We start from the raw sequence: 23,683 nt of genomic DNA on the forward strand, positions 1-23,683 counted from the left end.
GTTGATCAAGAACTTGGCATTGGAAATCTGGGAAGCAATACCCTTCTGGTTACCAGCTCTTAACATGGCACTAATCAAAATGGTGGCCAGAGAGATTTCAGACCTTGAAGAAAAAACAAGGCACCGAATGTAACAAAGAGAAAATAGTTTAGGCACTTCAGCTCTAGTGGACAGCTGAAATTGGCTAAATTGTGAATCTTCAGGTTGTGCTATATTTGTAGTATGTATTTTTGTATCTGGATTCATAAAAAGAAAATACAATCTTAAACAACTCTCAAATGAGAAAATGATACAGTAGTTCATGACAGACAAATAGACATTGCCATTTATTTTCTCATTCCAGAACATAAGTATTATTCAATACTTATTACATTTATTTATATATTGAAAATTACTCCTTTGGGGTTTTTTTAATGTTAATTTCATCACCAGGCCAATATTCCCAAACTAATAAACTAAAACAGAAGGGGTTCTGCTCATTTACAGCTTGCTGCTATAATAATTTTTAATAAGATCTGAATCAACTCCATATCTGAAAAAAATATTTTAAATAACCTAATAAATTACTTGAGGCTCAACAGGTACATTATTATAAGGTTTAAAGGTAAAGGTATCCCCTGTGCAAGCACCGAGTCATGTCTGACCCTTGGGGTGACGCCCTCTAGCGTTTTCATGGCAGACTCAATACGGGGTGGTTTGCCAGTGCCTTCCCCAGTCATTACCGTTTATTATATTACATTATTATATAACACATTTAATTAGCAAACTGAACTATGCTTTTCCAAAAAGGCTGTACTTTAGAACGCAATCAAAAATATGTAAAGTATCTGCAGGTGAAACCACGGCTACAGCATATACCCCAGGTAGTTTAAGTTTCATAAATATATGAGTGTTATAGATGTGGATGCAATTTTAATGTTGATATTGATGCGATTTTGAATCTTGATATTGAATGTTGAATGTTAATATTGATGCGATTGTGAATCTTCAGAGAAAGGTAGGGTATATTATTTTAAAATAAACAACAGTAATTGTAGCCATCAAAGAGAATTCAAATGTTACTCTACTGGTCCAGTGTTACCTTACTATTCCAGTGTTACTGTAATACTGTAATACCTTTGCTTCTGCAGCTTCTAAGCTATGCTGTGAGGCAATCAGAAATGGGTTACCTACTTCTCTGAAATGTATGGAAGCAGAATAAATATGTGGAATAATGCTTGTTTCATTGCCTGAATCTTTCCACAGTGAGGATTTTATTAGGCATCCATCATAAATGGACAAATTACTCTAGCCGATCGGAAGTCCCCTATAGTGATGAGGCTGTTCAGCTCACCATCTCTTCTGTATCATTAGCAAGAGGTGCATAAAGAGCATTACTAGCTACAATAGCATTGTCATGCAGCAACCTGGCCAAGATTCCCATACAATACTCACTGATGCAGCTTTGGTAGCAATCTCCACTAGAGTTTCAGAAGAATTGAGCCAGAAGACCCCAATGGTTCTGTCTTGTTTGTGTGCCAAGAGCAATGGCACAGAACCATAAATGCCCATTTTGCTGTGGATCTTGTATCCAAAGACATCCAAATTATAAAGCCGGTAGACATTGTTATCACTGAAACAGATAGACAGAAGTGTTACTGGTGTAGATTGAACACTTTGTTTACTCTGGATGTATATAGTTTTGGGCAGTGCAAAGGACAGATATGAAACTAACTCTAATCACTGCCTCATAAGGCATATGACTAGGGTTAAGGGAGAAGCAGTTCCCTATAATAATTTATGCTATAAATTGAGTTTATTGTAAGGATTACTCTGATGAGGCTTTGCAAAGTTTACCAATAACCAGGATTAGGCATAGTAGCCTGTCATTTCTTTTGCTGCTGTATAGTTATGCTTGGAAGAATATAGCTCTCACTGTCAATGAGATTGCTGCTTCTCTGGTTTTATACTTCCAGCCCAACCCTGAACATGTTTATTCAGAAGTAAGACTTATTTAGAGGCATTTATTATCTAGAAAGCATGTTTATGACTTAAAAAAATATTTAAAGAATATTAAAAGAAATGCATCAGACATAAAAGAATGATTGGGACAATGGGTGAAATGTAGAATGTAAGCCAAGAAACCATCTTCAGACTGGTTCTAACTGGATGGGAGTGTGTGAAAAAAGTGTTTACTTAGAGCACAGCTAGGTTCAGCTCTTCTCCTTCACAATGTGTTACTACTGCTCGTCTTTCTCAGGCTGATTCGAGTGCCACGTACATCTATCGCTGTGGGTTTACTTTCAATGGGAACAGTTCACAAGAAGTGGGATGATCTGAGGATGGATGAAAATATTCAGGTGGCTGCTGAATAACTCCACTATATGAAGAAGGAACTTGAAGAGGTTGTGTGAAAGTGGATCTACCTTTGATCTGGTATGGAAACTCAAAGGGAATGGAATAGGGATATTTTAGTGTTGTTTGCTATATATTTTTGACACCAAGATATTGGTGATATTGTGGGAAAGGGCTACAGGTAATACAGTCAACAGGATTTCTAATACAGGGTCTCTTTCATACTCTGTTTCATATGCCAGCTGGGGAGCATCACTGGCTGTCCACTAGGTAGGTGACCTGATGCAATGAGATCGAAGTTCAGCAACATTTCTGCTATGCAAGGTGGCACGGAAATAAGCTATGCAGGGTCCTGAAAATAAAGTCCATTTTGGGGAAATGTTCATACTGTGTTTAAGCAGAACAAGGGCTGTGTGCTGTTGGGGAGAGCTGGGGAACTGAGGGCTCTACTGGACAGGACATAGGAGCTATGGTAGTAGTCCCCTCATAGCACAGGTGGAGATGGGTGGAGTTGCATCAAGACCACAGCAATGCAGAGGTTAACTACCTCTATGTTGTTTTCTTAGTGCAATTGACCTTTCACAGACCTATTTGCTCTGATAAGGAAACAGAAGCAGGGGAGCAGGAGTTTGGTCTTGGCACAAATAACCCTCCTGCACCCTGCATATTTTCCATTAAAGGGATGGAAGAACTGACATCAAATCTCTAATACCTTGTCCAGCCCTAAGTAGAAAGGCCAGAAGGCAGAATGACTGGAAGATAGGAAACAGAACTGTCATTGGTCTGAGCAACACAGACTTAAGGTTAGATTGATGGAAGAAGAGGTGGCCTAAATGGAGTTGTGGAAAGGTGGATCAAAAGATAGTAGTGCTTGGGAAGACTTGAATTTTTGTCATCTTCTCATACACAGTTGGTAATATTACCTGGTGTTTTTAAGCAGAAGAGTCTCTGCATGTTGAGGTATTCCATAGACATGCTCATATCCATGTAAAGAAAAATCAAGGCCTACAGAACTGGGACCTGTAGGAAGAGCATTAAGACTGTCGTGATTAAGAACAGCATCCTGATGTGATGAGAACATTTGTATCAAAAGTGTCTTGCCTAGTAATTGATTCACAATTGCCCTGCAGCAAAGACCATTGTCAGCTGTTATACACAGATTTACTGCTGTTAAGAGACATATTAAGAGTTGTGTTGATTTAATAAACTGAGTTGTGAAGGAATCAAGCTATTCAGTCCGTACCTAATATTCCATTATATTTATAATAGGCCACATGCCCAAGCAAAATATTGGCATTAACATGGAATGGTAAGGAAGGGTCACATGATTCTGATTCCCTACTGCAAATAAGTATTTCCATGCCTGGACCTTGGCATAGTCATTGCTAGGTGTCAGAAGTCAAATTCTTTCTGCAGCATGTTGATACCAGTTCATTATGTAAACATGCCAGCTTCTATAGTAAAAATACAATAAATAGCTTTAAAATATTTCTATGGGCTTTATCTAGCTGCCAAGATATATGTACTACTGTAATAAGTAGTACACATGATCTTATATTACCAATAGTATCACGGATTTTAAATGTCTTGAAAAATTCATGGCAGATAAATGTTTAATTTAGCAAAGACTCTCATGGCATCTTAAAGACTAATACTTTTATTGTATTATATATTTAATCAGAGCCCCCTTATTCAGTTCTGGCTGCAAGAGACTAACAGAGTTACTCCTTTGGAATATGTTCTTCAATGTATTAACCAAAGAAAAGTACAAACATTTCCATTACTACATTATGTTTAGCCTTACCATTGGCTTTGATGTCTAAAAAATTGCCAAACTTTTCTTCCCACAGTCCCAAGTCTTCTTGACTTTCCTAAGTAAAATAAGAAATAGATTGCATGATAAATGGCTAAGTCCCCAGTTCACATATATGTGATCTCCTTCAATTCTGCCAGCAATGCATGTTATAGTTGTAAGGAAAGTCTGAGGCCATGCAGCCACATATACAACCATCCTATCCTAATCTTGCCCACTTTGGACTCTTAGATATGTACCTCAGTAACCAAATATCAGTCATAAATTTATCACTTGATTTAGTAATTTCCATAATATGTTCAGTTGCAACCACTTATCTATGTCTTGGACAGTTGTCCAAAGGGGGAAAAAAACAAACAAGCTAGGTTTACCTCAGAAGAGTCTGCTGATCCACATGCCTTTTTCTGCAGTGTCGATTCCCTAATTTAAAAAAAGAATTAGTCAGTTTATATACAAGATTATATTCTCTCTCTCTCTCATCTAATCTACTTATCTATATCTACATCTCAAGTATCCCTGATTTCAATCGAGTTTTCTTCAGAGTCAGAATATTTATGATCAAGATCCTAAGCCAACTTGATACTGTGGACTGCAACCAACACAGACACTGAAATATCACACCTGATTTGTGGTGGATGCTGCAGGTGCTCAAAATACAACAAGCCATTTGTGTTCATACTCAATACAATCTCATCCTTGCAAACAAGCTGCATCTGAAATGGATTTGCTGTGATGTGAAGTTGCTGGTCTTCACTGGAGCAAGACAACACAAGCTTGCCTGCATCTTTTTGTGTTATCGTTAGCCTGTCGAAGGGTAAAAACCAGTAATACATAATCTTTGAAAGTTTATAGTCAAACAACTATTATAGGTATGTACAAATCCTGAACCTGGTTATGGAGTTCATGATAAAAACTACATCCAAATCTATGTTAAAATATCTAAAAATTAACATATCTAGTCCTCTCCAACCCAGGCAGTCTATATGTTCTTTGCAGAAAATTACTTACAGAATGTTCTTTTAACTAACTGTAAATCTACACAAAGTTAACTGTGGGGAGCAAGGCATAATTTTACCATAATGATATAAAGAGTTACTGAAAATGCCAGAATAGCAAAGAAAGTTACAGTTCCTCCATCTTTCTTCTGATAAAGAACCTCCATCAGACTGGCCAAGGGACAGAAGCCAGATCAAAATGGGTCTAAATTATTAGAGTTATCCAAGACTGTCTGAAGCTAGGTAATTACCACCTGCTTAGTTTTCCCTGAGAAGAAATTAGTGGTGGGATGGTAGATGACAACATTGCAGAGGGATTTCAAAAGGTGTTTAGCACTATTCCTTCCTTCATCAAGACATTTTCTTCTTCCTGGACTCAACAGCCACTCTCATGATATAGGCAAAGGTTTAGAAGAGTGGATTTAGAGGAATGTAATTCTGTTTAGGATTGCACAATAAATCTCTCAAGATATCCTGTCAACATCTTGAGGTTGTTACAACTGAAATTCATCTAAGTAAAAACAACTAGATGGGACTAAGAGAATGGTAATAAGATACCAAATCTGAGGCTTACCTGAGGGTGGCAGGCTCTTTTACAAGAACATCAGGGACTTGATATCTTGGTTTCAATGGTGCTATTTCATTAACTTTAATTCTGAAAATATTGCCCTCTATTTCATAAAGTTCCACTAAAAGAGGAACCTGATAATGAGCAAATAAGCATTAGGTAAATCAGTATGTGGTAATGAGGTTATTTCACATTCTAGTTAAGATTTTATGTGAGATGCTATGACAGCAATGACAACAAATAGTCATGGGTTAAGGGAACTTTTCTTTAGCACAGCACATGTAATGGCATCACTATAAAAAACTGGCTGCATTTATAAACTCAATTTAAAAAAAAGAATGACTGCAGGGTAGGCAGCATCAAATATGCAAAAATAAGAAAAAAGATTTTGGAGTGAAATACTTATTTTTAAGTTAATGTCCATGTCATTATTAGTGATCCTATATTTCATTCACTATCTTCTTTATAAGTGGTTTGAGTGCCTGGAGGCAAAGTAGAGTAATAATTTATATAAAGTAAATTGTCACCAGCTGTTATCAGCAACTGCTGCTAACAATTATGCAAATACTCTGAGATAATGCATTAATTGTGCATTTATCACTAAGTAAGCACTAGGTATCAAATTAAAGGTCCAAAGTAGACACTTCTCCAGAAAAAAGTGCAGTTAATGCTGGGTAATTGTCACAGAATGGGACCAACACCATTTAAAGACAATGGTGTGTAAACTATGATCCACATGCCTTACAGATCAGTTTTTTCCTGTTAACCGTTCCCTTTGCAGCCCACTGGGCTCAATACATTTTTGTCTATAGAGATCAACAGACTTCTAGGAGCAGAACATGGGCCATGTGGGAATTGACAAACTGCCATCCTTTCTCCCAAAGCCTTCCTTTGTGTATTTATTTATAATTGTGTATTTATTTATACTTTATATACTAAACATGAGCAGGCAGTGTGATGCAGTGGTAAAAAAGGCAAATGCCATTTTGGGCTGTATCAACAGGGGCATCACATCAAAATCACAAGATGTCATAGTCCCATTGTATACGGCACTGGTCAGACCACACCTGGAGTACTGTGTGCAGTTCTGGAGGCCTCACTTCAAGAAGGACGTAGATAAAATTGAAAGGGTACAGAGGAGAGCGACGAGGATGATCTGGGGCCAAGGGACCAAGCTCTATGAAGATAGGTTGAGGGACTTGGGAATGTTCAGCCTGGAGAAAAGGAGGTTGAGAGGGGACATGATAGCCCTCTTTAAGTATTTGAAAGGTTGTCACTTGGAGGAGGGCAGGATGCTGTTTCTGTTGGCTGCAGAGGAGAGGACACGCAGTAATGGGTTTAAACTACAAGTACAATGATATAGGCTAGATATCAGGAAAAAATGTTTCACAGTCGGAGTAGTTCAGCAGTGGAATAGGCTGCCTAAGGAGGTGGTGAACTCCTCCCCCCCCCCTCACTGGCAGTCTTCAAGCAAAGGTTGGATACACACTTTTCTTGGATGCTTTAGGATGCTTAGGGCTGATCCTGTGTTGAGCAGGGGGTTGGACTAGATGGCCTGCATGGCCCCTTCCAACTCTATGATTCTATGATAATTTGGAAATTCAATTATGTTAGCACTGACAGCTCTGATAAATTAAGGTTTTTAATTCTGAGTGAATGAGTGAAACTCAACCCCTCCAAGACGGAGGTCCTGTGGCTGGGCAGAAGAGGGCAGGACCAGGAAGCGCGCCTCCCATGCCTGAACGGGGTGCAATTAACACCTGCACCAGTTGCCAGGAATTTGGGGGTGACATTTGATGCTTCCCTCTCTATGGAGGCTCAGGTAACCAATGTAGCTCGGACAGCATTTTTCCATCTTCGCCAAGCCCAGCTACTAGCGCCCTACCTGTCCTCGGAACACCTGGCCACAGTGATCGATGCAACGGTCACTTCCAAATTAGACTTCTATAATTCGCTCTAGGTGGGCCTTCCCTTGTCTTTGACTTGGAAGTTACAGCTGGTCCAAAATGCGGCTGCCAGGGTCCTCACTAGAACACCTTTGAGGGCCCACATTCAGCCGGTGCTTCGTCATCTGCACTGGTTACCAATCTGTTTCTGAATCAGATTCAAGGTATTGGTATTGACGCGGCCTGGGTCCCATCTACCTGCGGGACCGCTTGGTTGCTTATGCTCCCCGCAGGGCACTCCGCTCTGCAGGTATGAATTTACTGGTTGTCCCGGGCCCACGGGATGTTCGCCTGGCCTCGACCCGGGCCAGGGCCTTTTCAGTCCTGGCCCCAACCTGGTGGAATGAGCTCCCAGAAGAGCTAAGGGCCCTGCGGGATCTACCAGCTTTCCGCAGGGCCTGCAAGACAGAGCTCTTTCGCCAAGCATATGGTTGAGGCCAGGGCAGCTCTCCCACTAATCCATCAGAGGATCCCCTCCAATATTGAGATCTCTAACATTGAGATCATTGTTAGATCTCTTGTATTGGTGCCACCCTCTTCTGAATATTATTCTCCCGACCAGGATGAACTTGGGGGGAAGTCGGGTAACTACGATCAGAATTGTGACCACCGCCGCTTATATGTTATATGTAACTTGTTGTTGATGTTAATTGGGGTTTTTATGGGGATTTTATTGTGTTTAACTGTTTATGTTGTAAACCGCCCTGAGACCTATTTGGAGAAGGGCGGTCTAAAAATTAAATAACAATAACAACAACAACAATAACAAAAAATCATTCTGATAAATAAATTAAAATTTATATTCCTAGCCCACTGGAAATTGCAGTGGATATTTTGAGAAATACTGTCCCTCACAATAGCCCTATGATGTAAGTTAGACTGAAAGTATGTTACTCGGTCAAGGTCACTCATCAACCTTCCATGGCAGAGTGGGCCTTCAAACCTGGGTCTCTGCTGCACTACACCATTATGGGCTCAAAAAGTGGTACAAATGCAGGCAGTGCCACAGTGTACTGTAACTTTTAGATAGGTTATTTAAGGTTTCTTTTAATCTGTTAATTATTTTTCTATGATTTTTAATACTAGTAGTTTTATCTAGTTAAGTAGTATGAAGTTTTGAAGACTAGGATGCAAACTGGTGTAATAAGTGAAACAAATGCACTCCTTCAAAGGAGTTTCACAATGAAATCCATTTGCTGTGACTAAGAAGTCCAAAGGTAACAATAATACAATACTTTTGATTTTTATTAAAGAACCTCTGCTCCCTAACCATTTAAAGATCTCAAAACTGGTCCAATATCAATCCGATATTGCTGATATATAATCAGGATAGTAGATCAAATTTTGTACATTAAACTAATTCATTTTTTTTCTTGATCACTGACATCAAAGTGAACTCCTACCTTGTACTCTTCATTGATAATCTGGAAGCTGACACTGCTGTCAGATAGTTCCACTGTGTCCAGTAGTGCTCGATATCTGGACTTCCTGAGACACAAATGTTTTTGACGTCTGCAACACAAGAAAGACAACTCAATTATTCAATTATTCACTTCTATAATGAGGTTATGGATAGCGGCGGGTCAGCCATGCTGGTCCTCTTAGACCTGTTGGCGGTCTTTGACATCGTGGATCATGAGATATTGGTCCACTGCCGCACCAGCATAGGGATAGGGAGCACAGCCTTGTGCTGGATACGCTCCTTTCTCCAGAACCAGACCCAGAGGGTTGCAGTGGGAGATGAGTTCTCGCGTCTTTACAGACTCCCTTGTGGGATACCTCAGGGCACAGTTCTCTCCCCCACTTTGTTCAACATCTTTATGCGTCCTCTGGTCCAGCTGGTGTGGAGTTTCAGGCTTGTGTCAGGATTGTTAGAAAACCCTGCCATGAATTAGCCTAAGTTTCTCCATGACAGTAAGACTGATCTTTGTAGCTCTGTGCCTAGGGGCCCCAGGCCCATATATTATGCATGCTTGCTTGAAACCGAAACTATGTTGATGTAGCTATTATCTCTAGAAGCTGTGAATGTTCTTTCCTTTGAAGCCCTTTGGTTGGGCCTGCATTTTGTAACCATAACATCTTATCTGGGCCCGGAGACAGCCAAGGACATGTGAAAAGTAACACTGTGTTTTATGGTACCTGTCTCCTCTTCCTTCCTCCCCTCCCTTGGGAACTTTCAAGTTTTGGGCGGGAGAACTGTATTGATAAGGAGAAGCAAATCTGTCCTCAGGCAGATTTGACTTCTCCAGTCTAGGTGTATGAAGTATCTCTCAATAAATGCTTTCTATTCAAAGAAGCTTTTTGTGAGTCCTTGCAACGTCTGACAGCTGGGTTGCCATCAGTATGCTGATGACACCCAGCTCTATCTCCTAATGGATGGCTGCTCGGATTCGCCCCCCCGGAACCATTTGCCAGATGTTTGGAAGTAGTGACAGAATGGTTCAAGCAGAGTAGCCTGAAACTCAACCCTTCCAAGATGGAGGTCCTGTGGCTGGGAGGCAGGGAGCGGGATCAGGAAGCGCGTTTGCCCACCCTGGCAGGGGTGAAACTTAACATTGCGTCCCAGGCCAGGAATTTGGGTGTGACCATCGACACCTCCCTGACTATGGAGGCGCAGGTCAAAAGAGCAGTGGGACAGGCATTTTTCCATCTTCGCCAAGCCCGGCTACTAGAGCCCTGTCCTCTGATCACTTAGCCACAGTGATCCATGCCACGGTCACCTCCAGACTAGATTTCTGTAACTCGCTCTACGTGGGCCTACCCTTGTCCTTGATCCGGAAACTTCAGCTAGTGCAAAATGCAGCTACTAGGGTCCTCACGGGCACATCATGGAGGGCCCACATCCAGCCTGTGCTGAGGCAGCTGCACTGGTTGCCAATTGCTGCCCGGATCCAGTTCATGGTTTTGGTATTAACCTTTAAGGCTTTACGTAAATTGGGACCCACATACTTGAGGGACTGCCTATTGCCCTATGTCCCCCGCAAGGCGCTACGCTCTGCGGGGGGAAATCTATTGGTCGTTCCCAGCCCTAGAGAAGCGTGCTTAGCCTCAACCAGGGCCAGGGCTTTTTCGGTCCTGGCCCTCACCTGGTGGAATGAGCTCCTGGGTGAATGGTGGGCCCTGCGGCATTTGTCAGCTTTCTGCAGGGCCTGTAAAACGGAGCTCTTCTGCCAGGTTTATGGTTGAGGCTGGGGTCTGTGAGGTAGAGCGTTGCCCCCCACAGGGGGTCTGAAGTATACATCACCTCCCCCCCATTCTCTATTGCCTTGGTAGGTGGGAGTAGATTGTGATTGGCTGCCACCATGTTATGTTACGATTTTTAACGTTTTTAATGGGGTTTTTATTGGGGTTTTTAAGACAACTGTCACCCGCCATGAGCCTACCCAGGGAGTGGTGGGAAATAAATCAAATAATAATTATAATCCTTCACACAGTCAGGCTCAAGTCCCATTAACTTTAAAGAGGTTTAAACAGGATTGTAGTTTAAATTGTTGCTTCTAATAGCAAGCCAATGTCTACATGTCAACAGAAAAGTAGATTCATTTTTAAAAGGAGAGAAAAGAAAAGAAGCCCTGCCTTCCGAAACCAACCAACCAACATGCTCATTGCCCTGGATGTCAGGGCAGCAGAACATCAATTAAAGGACAAAAGTGTGGGAGAAAGAAAGAAATCTGAAGGGAAAGTGGAAATTGGTCTGGGAAACTGGCTGGAGGGACTTCTTTGAATCCAAATTTGTCTTCAAGTTGTGATGGATACAGAGTTCCTAATCATGCAATATTCTCCTCATTCCAAGATAAAATTAGGGCTGGGGGAATCCCATCATGAAGTTTTCATTCCCCCAGTTTGTCCCACAAATTCTCCCACACAGCAGAGAGATTAAAAACTATCAATTTCCTGTGCTTACTACTATCCAGGTTCACTGAGTAATGAGCAGCTTTCTGCTTGCTCAATCCCAGCAGTGAGGGAATGTCTTCAATAACACTAGACTTTTGCGATTCAAAGTTAGATGAATTTGAAACTATTCATCTAGCCCAGCCTTTCTCAAGTTTTTTACCATTGAGAAACCCCTGAAATTGTGGTCCCCAAACCCCGGTCCAGGGACCAGTATCAGTCCGTGGATCAGTTGGTACCGGGCCATGGCTCCTCCTCGTCCTCCTCCCCGGCTGCTGCCTCGGGGACTGCCCTACCACTGTGCTGCCAGCTCACCTTTGGTGCTCTCCAGCGTTTCCCATGGCTGGGGCTCCCCCTCGGTATGGTACTGCACAGCTGTTGCTGGCAGTGCCCCCCAGCGGGCGGTGGGAAGTCAGGGACACCGGCAGGAAAGCAAGTGGAGCAGGGGCTCAGGCAGCGACGTCCCTCAACAATAGTCTACCCCCCCCCGGGCCTCAGTAAAATTGTCAAGTATTGACCGGTCCCCGGTATTAAAAAGGTTGGGGACCACTGCCCTGAAACATTCTTCAGGCTTTGAGAAACCCCAGAAGTGGTGCAATCGTGCAAAATATTTTTGGGAAGCATAGGTGTGTACATGCCCACCTGGAGCACCTCCCTTTCCCACCCCCTCCAGGCCCAGCAATGACCATATTGGGAGGAGGAGGGGCGGGTCGACATGACCATCTACGGTCATATCACCTGATAAATGTTTAACAAATTGAAAAAATATATAAAAATTAATTCCCACCCATTTGGAAAATCTGCAGTTGTCAAGAAACCCCAGGGTTTCAGAAAACCCTGATCTAGCTTCAGAATTCAGCAACACAACTCAGTGTTTTTCTTCCTCACTAAGCCTTGCAACCCCCATTTTGTTTGCAAGATTTCAGAACTGCATTAACGGATGATGCATGGCATAAGCTACTTACACTACATTCTTTCAAATTAGGTTTTATTGCTTCCAAAGAAAAGGAAACATTATTACATTCACTCACAGTACGGGTTTTTCTTCAGCAAAGCTCTGATAGTCTAATTCTATACCCTGAAGGTGTATTCACACAAATTGGTTCTTACCCTTAGTTTACTGATGAAATTACTATGTGACAAAATGATCAACCTCTTCTGCCTATTTACGTAATTAATACCATTTCTACTGACAGTTTCAGTAGTCACCTCAAAGGGGGGGATTAGTTTATGTGGCCAGCTCTGGAACCTAAAGTAACTTTTTTTGTTTTACAAAAAACTATCTTTCCGAGACTTGATATGCCATCCATAATTGTCATAAGTAGCCAATCACACACAATAGCTATACAGATCATACCAGCAAGAATTTAGGTCCCCCCCCCCCAATGTCTGATGGTTTGAAAAGACTCCTGGAGGAAAAGTTGACACACTGATGTCTCACGAAGAAGGATCCTTAACCCTTCCCCAATGGAAAGTGTGGTGGAAGTTTTTGTAAGCTGTTGGAAATAATAATTGCTTGCTGACATTTCCAAACTAGAAATACTAAGGCCAGGGGCACTCTTAACCAATGGGCAACAGGGGCAGCTGCTCCAGGCCAAGGACCACGGAGGTCACTGGCTTCTAGTAGTGTCTCCTACCCATCTCACAGAGGGTAAAGGCCTCCCCTTGTCCTGATTCTAGGGTCCTATCCTGGAAGCTTGCCTGGATGCTTAGTCAAGGACACTACCCTGACTAAGGCTGCAAACCTAGGTACCCTTACATGGGAATAAACCAGGGGTAGTCAAACTGCGGCCCTCCAGATGTCCGTGGGCCGCAGTTTGACTACCCCTGGAATAAACCTCAATAAACTCAGATGGATTTACTTTTCAGTAAATATGCATTCATTGAACTGTAAGCAACCTTTTAAATACTGGACACATTTATTATAATCTAAAGCAGTGGTCCCCAACCTTTCTGAGGTTGGGGACCGGCAGGGCATCGGGGCGCGGCCCGCGGCCCGCGCGGGCCACGCCCATGCATCGCCCGCGCCCACGCATCGGGCCGCACCCGCGCATTGGGAAGTTTTTTACTGCGGGGGGGGGCGGGGAGAGGGAGCCGCGGCCCGGCGCCATGGCCTTCGCGGCCCGGCACTGGGCCGCAGCCCGCAGGTTGAGGACCACTGATCTAAAGGGAACAATGCATAAACATTGGGTTGAATTCCCCATGTAATGGAACTTATTTATTATTGGATTTCAAAACCGCTCTACTTCCATAATGACTTGGGATTGTTTACAACGTGGATTAGAATACATAAAAACAAATAGTTTCATAATTTAAATATTATTAAAAATAGCATCCACTTAGTAACAAAATTCTGTCTGACAACCCCCCTCCCCCCATTCCAGCCATTATAGTTTGCCCATCCAATGTCTACAACAGGTAGCATCTATCAGTGGAATGGGGATCAGAGGGGGAAAGTAACTTGAAAGTAGAATGGAGGAAGGCCCATTTTTATTAATCATGTTGGCCTCAACCATAGGCCCTGCAGAACTGTGATAGCTTGAGTGTTAACTGTGAGAGCCAGTTTGGTGTAGTGGTTAGGAGTGCGGACTTCTAATCTGGGATGCCAGGTTTGATTCTGCACTCCCTCACATGCAACCAGCTGGGTGACCTTGGGCTCCCCATGGCACTGATAAAGCTGTTCTGACCAAGCAGTGATATCAGGGCTCTCTCAGCCTCACCCACCTCACAGGGTGTCTGTTGTGGGAAGAGGAATGGGAAGGCGACTGTAAGCCGCTTTGAACCTCCTTTGGGTAGAGAAAAGTGGCATATAAGAACCAACTCGTCTTCTGAATATTTCGCACATAGTGGAAATAACAACTGCCTGCAACACATTCTATCATTCATTGCTCCATTCTTGTCAATTTAACCATGAGGGGAAAGCCTCTCCCAGAACTTTTGAGCTTTACAGTTTGTCAATTTTCCTGGTCCAATTTTCCAAAATTTTCCAATTTTCCCCCTGCCCCCAATGTAGTTTTGGAGGAGAAGCAACTCTGCACAGACTTTAGGGGCAAGTGGTAGTTATTAGATAATTTAAAAGAAAATCATCTTTAAATAGGGGAAATTCATGCTTACTGGAATGAACAATTTGCATGTAGATGACTTGTTCCAGTGCTACTTTGATCATATGCTATCTTTATCATTCCTTTACCACACAAGCAACGATCAGGCAGTAATAATGAAAGCGTAGAAGAAAAAAGTCTCAAGCTGGCGATGGCGAAGTGATTTAATGTTCAAATCAAATTCACAATATTCAAGACAAATTCAAAACAGATTCCCAGGCATATGTCCGTTTTTGATTTCTTCATCAGTGAATTCTAAATCTTAATATTGTAATAACTCAATCCTCTAAAATGTTTTCTGATTGTTGAACATAACTTAGTCTCTCATAATATCTTGGGTGTGTAATTCAATCACAAATTTGTAAGGTAAAGGTAAAGGTATCCCCTGTGCAAGCACCGAGTCATGTCTGACCCTTGGGGTGACGCCCTCTATCGTTTTCATGGCAGACTCTATACGGGGTGGTTTGCCAGTGCCTTCCCCAGTCATTACCGTTTACCCCCCAGCAAGCTGGGTACTCATTTTACCTACCTCGGAAGGATGGAAGGCTGAGTCAACCTTGAGCCGGCTGCTGGGATTGAACTCCCAACCTCATGGGCAAAGCTTTCAGACAGCTGCCTTACGACTCTGCGCCACACGAGGCTCCACAAATTTGTAGGGGTCTACTAATGTTAACTTCATTACATGTAATTCCTCTGTAGCAGTGACCCTGGGAATCCGTTTTGAAATTGTTTTGAATATTGTGAATTTGGTTTAAACATTAAATCACTTTGCCATTGCCAGATTAAGACTTTTCTCTTCTACTTCATTTGTTGTTGTTGTAGTAATAGTGAAAGCAGCAGAGTAATAGTGAAAGCAGCAAAGATACAGCTGTGGTAACTCTGACCTTCTCACAATGCTAAAGGATGCAGTTGTGGTAGCAGCTATGTGACATGGAAATCCCCCACATTTCTTACCTATAGAACGCAATTTGATTGCATGTCTTAAAGTTGCTTTTGTCCACAGCCTCATCTTCAACACTGGATAGAGGAAAGTATAATTTAGATCAGCCTTTCTCAAATTGTTTTACTGTTGAGAAACCCCTGAAACATTATCAGGCTTTAAGAACCCCCAGAAGTGGTACAGTCATACAGAATATGGTTTGGAAGCATAGCTGTGTACCTGCCCACCTGGGACTCCTTCCCTTCCTAACCCTTCAGGCCCATCATTGGCCATTTTGGGAAGGAGGAGCAGGTGGCTCGACATGACCATATATGGTCATTCCACTTAATAAATGTTTAACAAATTAAAAAAATTAAAATTAATTAGCTTACACCCATTCAGGTAACCCTTACAGGGCCATCAAGAAACCCCATGGTTTCATGAAACCCAGGTTAAGAAAGCCTGATTTAGACAAATACTGAGTGAACTAATACATATCCCTCTTCTACTACACAAATTCTCATTTTGTTTTGTACAAAATGTAAACAATATAAGTTACATTGTAGTTATTGTTACCTGTGTCATCTTGAGTAACAGATAATGAGGCTCATGCTTTATACACACACAAGAATCCCTCCTTTACAAATGAACTACTATAGAAACAGACAGTACAAATGTACAAATGCTTATGACAAAATAATGAGTGTAGTCATGGGGTTTGTCAATACTGTTTTAAAATAAATGAAAATCTTGGTAGCAGCATTAGTTCAGCAGAACCATAGCAACAATGAAACAATGCTGAATAGAAGTAGATTCAAACATTGCTTTCCTCCCTCTCTTTATATTTTCAAACTGAACAAGTTATCTATTACTGTTTTGTCTCACAAGGCCTTTGTGTATCTCAAAATCCTAGCACACAGCCTCATGCTTATCTTATCAACTTTGCATATTCCTGCCTTAGCTGTCCTGCATGATGTCCTACAAAAAACAAACCAGAATCAAGGTGTCTCCCCTGCCAAGTAAGTATACAATCCAGAATCTTCATGTCTACTCAACAAAGCAAGACAGTATACTCAGGATCTTTTGTCAGTTAAAGTATACAACTTTAACTATATAATGTGTGTTACTTTGTGGTAATGTGTGCAACTTTGAGTATGCACTTTTGCTTAAAAGCTCACATGTAGACAGTTTCAGCAAAATTAGTTGTTTGCCAAACAAGAATGAAGAGTGCATGAACTGCATACATAATTAATTACACTGTTTCCTCATGTCATCTTATTGCAACCCGCTACATTCTGAAGAAAACCAGGATATTTTTAGTGTAGCAAATAGTGCAGTTTCCTACAACACTGTGGATATTCGTATCCAGACACTAAAACATGTAACAGAAACTAACAAAGTGTTCAATATTTAAATCAATACTAGTGCAAGCCCCTAGAGTTGGCATTTTCACTTTTGTTGATCAACACATTATTTCCTATTTATAACACTTTCCTACGTTCATAGCTGAAAATACTGACTTCATAAGGGCACTGTCTGTAAATTAAACTACCCATTTTAAAGTGTCCACAGCTGTAACTGTATGTGGGACCTTCTCCTTGGGCATGACCTGTGCTATTTGCAAGTCACCTATTGCAGAACCACTTGTATTTACCTGATTTCCTCCTGCGGATCCGATGTCATTCCCACACGCTGCTACTCCGAACGAAAGCACTACCTACAACTGTAGCTACACTTGAATAGAACAGCAGTTGCGAAACACGGAGAAAAGCTTTCATCCAATGACAAGGCACGATTTCACTTTCTCTCAGCATGCTGGGAAATTGAGTTTTTCTCCCCAGACAATCCTCCTCTGTCACTGGGTTTGCAAACATAGCATGGAACAACCAGGCACGTAACATGCATTTCTCAATCTGAAACATTGAACAGGGTACTGACAACCTAGAGATGATTTGTTTTTTAATGTTGTTTACTCACAGAATTATAAATATTATACTTGGGTTTAAGGCAAACTGATAACATTATATTATTATGCATGTCTCGATAGTCCAGCTTTGAAAAAGGAGATTCCACACAGAGTCTCCCTAGGCGGACTGATACCTTCTGTAAACCATTTGATGAACTGATCATGAATATATGAAATTTAGGAATTGGTGTGCAACATTTTAGGATTTCCAAATCAAGTCTATCAGCCAGCATTATTTCCACCAACCATACTACTATTAAAATAGTTTTTATTATGAGAAAGAACCTGGGCCATAGTCAGTCCAAGAAACTTCACCTTAAATACACTTAGTTGTGCAGTCAATGGTTTGTGATTACTGACTGGGGATTACTGACTTGACCAGCATCCGGGTACATACTCTCTCAAACTCGCATAACCTGTTAAGGTGAGGGGGGGGGGGGACTTTTGCAACTCTGGCTCCACTGAAGGTTGTCAGCTGCCCGTGTTGAAATGACAGCCATCATGTGTTCTAACTGCATCCATTAAATTTAAATTCAATTATATGTATGTATGTCTTAGATTTTTATACTGCCCATCCCAGTAACCTGGTATGCCAACCAGTGGTTCTTTCCAAGGGACTTAAAATGCCTGGGAACTGCATTTGTGCGACATCCTGAATTCTGTCTAGACTTGTGGTAGCAGTATTAAAACGGCATTCAAAACTATACAGGGAAAACTACCCTGCCCGTGATGGGAACCCCATGATAACAGATTCTTCATTCTTGACCACCTAGCAAAGCTAGGGAGTTTATGACGAACAATGGTGTCAATGAAAACCCCCATTTTCCAAGGTGCAGTGACAAGGCATCATGCTCTGATAACGAGTCACAACCAATGATGGCTTTCCAGAATAAACGAAAAAAAAGAGTCTTGTGCCCCCCAACAAGGCTGACTGTCGTTCTCTCTTCCCCCCTGCTCTTTGTTTGCCCCAAAAACAAAGATCATGGCATCCGGCCCTCTCAATTCCTGGCAAATAGAAGGGGAAGAAATGGAGATAGTGACAGATTTTATTTTCCTGGGCTCCAAGATCACTGCAGATGGGGACTGCAGCAAAGAAATTAAAAGACGCTTGCTCCTGGGAGGAAAGCTATGGCAAATCTAGAGAGCATCCTAAAAAGCAGAGACATCACCCTGCCAACAAAAGTGCGTTTAGTCAAGGCTATGGTCTTCCCAGTTGCAATGTATGGCTGCGAAAGTTGGACCATAAGGAAGGCCGAGCGTCAAAGAATTGAGGCTTTTGAACTCTGGTGCTGGAGAAGACTCTTGCGAGTCCCTTGGACTGCAAGGCGAACAAACCGGTCAGTCCTAGAGGAGATCAGCCCTGACTGCTCTTTAGAAGGCCAGATCCTGAAGATGAAACTCAAATATTTTGGCCACCTCATGAGAAGGAAGGACTCCCTGGAGAAGAGCCTAATGCTGGGAGCGATCGAGGGCAAAAGAAGAAGGGGACGACAGAGAATGAGGTGGCTGGATGGAGTCACTGAAGCAGTAGGTGCAAACTTAAATGGACTCCGGGGAATGGTAGAGGACAGGAAGGCCTGGAGGATCATTGTCCATGGGGTCGCGATGGGTCGGACACGACTTCGCACATAACAACAACAACACATCGGTTAACCAAAGGTGGTACGAGGCTCATTTTCTGGTTTTGCCACACACCCGCCCGGCCGCCCGGTCCCGAGTTCGGTGTGGAGAATTGTAACCCTGGTCACGAGCCTGCTGCAGAATTCCTGCCCCTTCGAAGCCACGATGATGATGTCACGGCCCTGGCGTGACTAGTCCACGCTGTCGGCTGGAGACCACAACACACAGGTTGAGGCACGCTCCCCGCCCACTGTGGTGTCGCCTGCGCCAATCAGGTGGCGCCCCATCACGCCTCTCCCTCCCCTCCTGCGCCGAGCCTCTGGCCTGGTGAGCGGAAGGGGCGGACGGAGGCGTCTGGAGCGCCTTCGCTCCCTGACGCTTTTGCAGCGGAGGGATGGCGCGGGGCGGCTGGGCGCTGCCTGGGATGCTGCTGCTGCTGCGGCGGCGCTGCTTCGGACCGAGCTTGCTGTTCCTTCAGCTCCTGCTTGTGTGTCCGCCGGGCCCGGCTGGAGCTGGCCAGCTGTCCAAGTGGCGGCTGCCGGCGCCCATGGTGAGCTAGAAGGGCGGCTGACCGTCTCTCCCTCCCTCCCGTGGCGAGCAAGCCTGGACGGATTCGGGAGGGCGGGGATGCGGGTCCAGGTAGGGCGCTGACAGGTGAATCAGGTGCCGCCAGTTGGTTCTAGACTAGGGGAAGCGTACGGTGCCCCAAATTGCACGAGCGAGCGCCAGCCTGCTGCTCCTGTGTGCCCTCTGCTCTGCCATCTGGCTGCGCCACCTGCAGCGAGGGCGCGGACAGACTGAGACTGGTGGACTTCCTCTTGCTGTGCTGCAGCACATGGCGATCAGCGTCGCCGTCCTCTCATCAGCCTATTCCGGAAAGGATTTGCTCCTCATCTTGGCTGCCGAGTTTAATTTGTTCCCGAGGTTAACGTAATAATGTCGCCGTTCAGCCCTGCAGCAATGAAAGAGCAGGCCTCTGAGCCGATGGAGAGAGTGTTCAGCAGGCAGAGGTTTCTCATGCATTCCTGAGGTTAGGGGGTTTGAATTAAAGGGTAAGGAGCCCTGATGCTGGAAGGCCCATAATCTCCTGCCTAGGCCTAATTTTTATGGCTTTATTTCATTTACTACTGAAAATGGCCCTTTCTAGTTTCTAGTGAGGGTTTTGGTTATGGATAAATGGTTATATATATAATACTCCTAGATTTACAGCTACTATAAAGAATAAAAGGTGCTGCAAATGTTTTGGGGAATTTATCTGCATGGATAACTTTTTCTTGTGTGTATTCTGCTCGTGAATAATGTCTAGTCAAGACAGCTGCTCAAGAATGTCACAGCAAGGGTAGTACAGATGTAGTAATTGAGTTCCTTTGACTTGATAGTGCTTACTTAAGTAAACCACACACATGAGCAGCTACCCAGAATTAAACTTTGTTGGACTTAAAGAGGCCACTGAACTCAAACTTTGTTCAGTTATTTGTTTAGTTAGACTTTCAAAAACTAAAATTTGAATTGGCTGTTCAAACCAGAATCCAACATCTCATCCAGAGACTGTGGATGAGGCAGTGAATACCTAGGAAATTAAGAAGGATGTGATGTAATCCAGTGATCTCCAACCCCCGGTCCGGGGACCGGTACCGGCGGCTCCTCCTTGTCCTCCTCCCCAGCTGCTGCCTCGGGGGCTGCCCTGCCACTCTGCCGCTGGCTCACCTTTGGTGATCTCCGGTGGTCGCCATGGCTAGGGCTCTGCGCAGCTTCTGCTGGCAGCACCCCTCCCCCCAGTGGGCAGCAGGAAGTCAGGGGCGCCGGCAGGAAAGCAAGTGGAGCAGAGGCTCAGGCGGTGGCGGGGATGTCCCTTGGCAGAAGACTTCCCCCCCCCCCCGGGCCTCAGTAAAATTGTCAAGTGTTGACTGGTTCCCGGTGATAAAACGGTTGGGGACCACTGATGTAATCCTTTAGTGATGAGTATCGTACTTGTGGGCTTCATATCTGAACATATGCAGCATACAAACATGTGCTGAACTAGCAGAATGACTCTATCAACATATGATGAAATTCTAGTTCTCATAAGACTGTTCTCTAGCGTAATTTTGACTATTTCAGCTAGCACGTAGCCATGTGCAAAGTTTACTACTTAATTTATGTTTGGAATTGTAAACATGTGAACAAAAACTGATCTGTGCATGTGTCTGCACAAGGTAATCATGTTTCATGAGCTAAAATTCCATTGATTCCTGTGAAATAGGGTGAAGTGAATATATGACTGTGTCCCATGTAACCACATGGTATGCTTGGTATCAGTTATATCCAATGGCCAGAAGACTTATTAATACACAGTTTCCTAAATATGAATGTGTGAGAAAATTCTCACTTGGCAGATATTGCAGTGTGTGCCATTCTGCTGAGTAGGTCAGGTTTCCCAGATTATTTCCATGGTTCTGGTTAACTGCAACAGCACACTAGCCAAACAATAGCAAATAATCAAGTGAAAAGCATCCTCACTCATATGCATCAATGGTACCAGCTGAAAGCTAGAGCTATTCAGAGAGCTTGTTGGTTTGTATCAAGGCTGGCAGGGCAGAAGCAGACATCCATGGTCATGCCTAGTTTTGTTCCTTGCTGCAGTGGAGTGCAAAAACCCAAGCATTTATATAATCTCTGATTCTTTGGGATGATGGCTCTGTTGGGTGTCTCCTGCCCTGGAGTGTTCTGAGCTCCCAGATGGCCCAACTTAAATGTTTATTGCTTTCAGTGAACAAGCAAAAAAGTCAGATTAATTTTGGGAGACTGGGTCTTCTGCATGTGCATATCTTCAAAACAAGACTGCTGTTGAATGTACACATGAAGAAGGGGGTTAAGCAAGATTTGCAATCCTAGCTAGCTCCAGTGTGCCTTTTTAGCACATCTCCTGTTCCTATCATGTGCATTTCCCTTAGCTATATAGTTCCCCATATGTTTGGACATTTAGTCAGTGGGAATTTTAAGAATGAACTTCTGAACTCTGGCCCATGTAAACACAAACCATAGGGTTTTCTAGTAACTCATACTTTAAGTGCATATTGGGAAATAATCTTTTCAGCCTGGAAACCCATTTCAGCCATAACATGTAATGCAGTAGTATATTCTGACTTGGTTCTGGAATTGAACTTCTTGGACTTAAAGGCTTCCAATGAGTGCCAATCACATACTAGTTTTAGTATGTCTCGCTAAATAGTTTGCTTTGTGATTACATGTACACAGTGATAGACTACCGTTAGTTTGAAGCATCACAAAACTGCTTTCCAATCAGAGTTCAAAGTTTATAAAAGTAACAGTACGTAGTGCTTTTCTTAAGTGATTTTTGTATGTTATCCAGTAAACCTTACAACTTTAAAGTAAAATAGGTCAATATTATTATCCCTACATTACAAATATGGCCTAAGGCTGAGAGAGATTTGACCAAGGTCCCCAATGAATCATTACCGAGATGAGGATTAAATATGAATCCTACATGATTTACTAACCAAAAAAAAATGGATCATCTGTGCATCTTTTTCTCCTATATGGTTCCATCTGTGGATATCTAACTCTGTGGACTGAGGCCACAGAGAAAGAAAACAGAAGCTTCTGCAAACTTGAGGGTCCTTCCAGATGAGCAGGAAAAATAAATTGGAGGGTTTAATCCCCCCCATTGTCTGATCAAATGCAGACTGTGCTCTTATTTCCTCCTGTTGGGCCTGGTGGGGGGAGGAAGCCTGTGGGGGAGGGAGAGCCTCTGTGGCCTGGCTGGATTTGTGTCTGGTGAACTGCTGAGGGTGGCCATGGTGCAGTGGTCTTGACTGGAGCTGCCCCAGAGAACTGCTAACAGTGGTGATGGTGGAGGGGAAAAATTCAGTAGGGGGTATGTGGAGTGACTGGGGCAGGGGGTAGAGAAAGAAAGAAAGAATAATAGGGTGGGGGCATAAATACAAAGAGAAAACAATGGGGTAGGGGAGAGAGATTGCTGGGACTAGGGAGGTAGAAAGAGATAGAATGAGATTGCTGGAGTGGGGAGGCAGAAAAAGAGAATAAAAATGGAGATGGGGCTGTAAAAGAAAGAGATACTGCTTGTGTGTAAAAAGGAGAGAGACCAATGGGGTGGGGAGAGGGAAAGGGTGAGACATGGAGAGAGTATAAAAGAAGGGGTGGAGGGAGAATGAAAGAGTGAAAGACAGAAGTAGGGGGAGAGGGGAGAAAACAAGGATGGAAGAATGGCAACTCGTATGAGTTTCTTGCAGGTCCCCACTTGTGTATTCCTGTAGCAGACTTGCCCAAATCTGAGGATAATTAAATGTGGTAACTGGAGCTGTGAATGAAGAAAACACGTCTTTCTGTGAACCAGAAAAACACTGCTGGTTTGCAGAAAAATCTGAAACTGTAAAAAATATATGGTGGGTTTTTTATTTTTTAAAAAACCTCAAATGATAAAACAAATATAACTTTTCAAAAGGGAAGCCTCAATGGCAATTGCTGGGCAACCACAACATTCTAGGCTTGATTTCTGACAGCAAAAGG

At 43.1% G+C, this 23,683-nt stretch overlaps 2 protein-coding genes across 10 annotated transcripts in view; one reads left to right on the top strand and one right to left on the bottom strand.

Annotated features, from left to right (window-relative positions):
• The window catches only part of GANC (glucosidase alpha, neutral C), a 46,186-nt gene extending 28,838 nt beyond the window's left edge, over window positions 1-17,348 (bottom strand). For both annotated transcript variants that reach the window (XM_077322753.1, XM_077322754.1), the window contains exons 1-9: window positions 17,222-17,348; window positions 15,603-15,665; window positions 9,060-9,168; window positions 5,717-5,844; window positions 4,769-4,951; window positions 4,519-4,567; window positions 4,139-4,205; window positions 3,258-3,354; window positions 1,435-1,612 (exon numbers count right to left, since the gene is read on the bottom strand). In XM_077322753.1, the coding sequence (XP_077178868.1) occupies window positions 1,435-1,612; window positions 3,258-3,354; window positions 4,139-4,205; window positions 4,519-4,567; window positions 4,769-4,951; window positions 5,717-5,844; window positions 9,060-9,168; window positions 15,603-15,665; window positions 17,222-17,250 (903 nt within the window). In that variant the 5' untranslated portion in view covers window positions 17,251-17,348. The remainder of the gene's footprint in view (window positions 1-1,434; window positions 1,613-3,257; window positions 3,355-4,138; window positions 4,206-4,518; window positions 4,568-4,768; window positions 4,952-5,716; window positions 5,845-9,059; window positions 9,169-15,602; window positions 15,666-17,221) is intronic.
• A 2,116-nt stretch (window positions 17,349-19,464) lies between these two features.
• TMEM87A (transmembrane protein 87A) overlaps window positions 19,465-23,683 on the top strand; it is a 32,747-nt gene continuing 28,528 nt past the window's right edge. For 4 of the 8 annotated variants that reach the window (XM_077322757.1, XM_077322759.1, XM_077322760.1 and 1 more), the window contains exon 1: window positions 19,465-19,703. In XM_077322757.1, the coding sequence (XP_077178872.1) occupies window positions 19,548-19,703 (156 nt within the window). In that variant the 5' untranslated portion in view covers window positions 19,465-19,547. Of the gene's footprint in view, window positions 19,793-23,683 lie in introns of all 8 variants that reach the window. The other 4 variants (XM_077322758.1, XM_077322761.1, XM_077322763.1 and 1 more) reach the window with 2 other exon arrangements.

Source organism: Paroedura picta, chromosome 2, assembly GCF_049243985.1.
Source record: "Paroedura picta isolate Pp20150507F chromosome 2, Ppicta_v3.0, whole genome shotgun sequence".
Taxonomy (NCBI): domain Eukaryota; kingdom Metazoa; phylum Chordata; class Lepidosauria; order Squamata; family Gekkonidae; genus Paroedura; species Paroedura picta.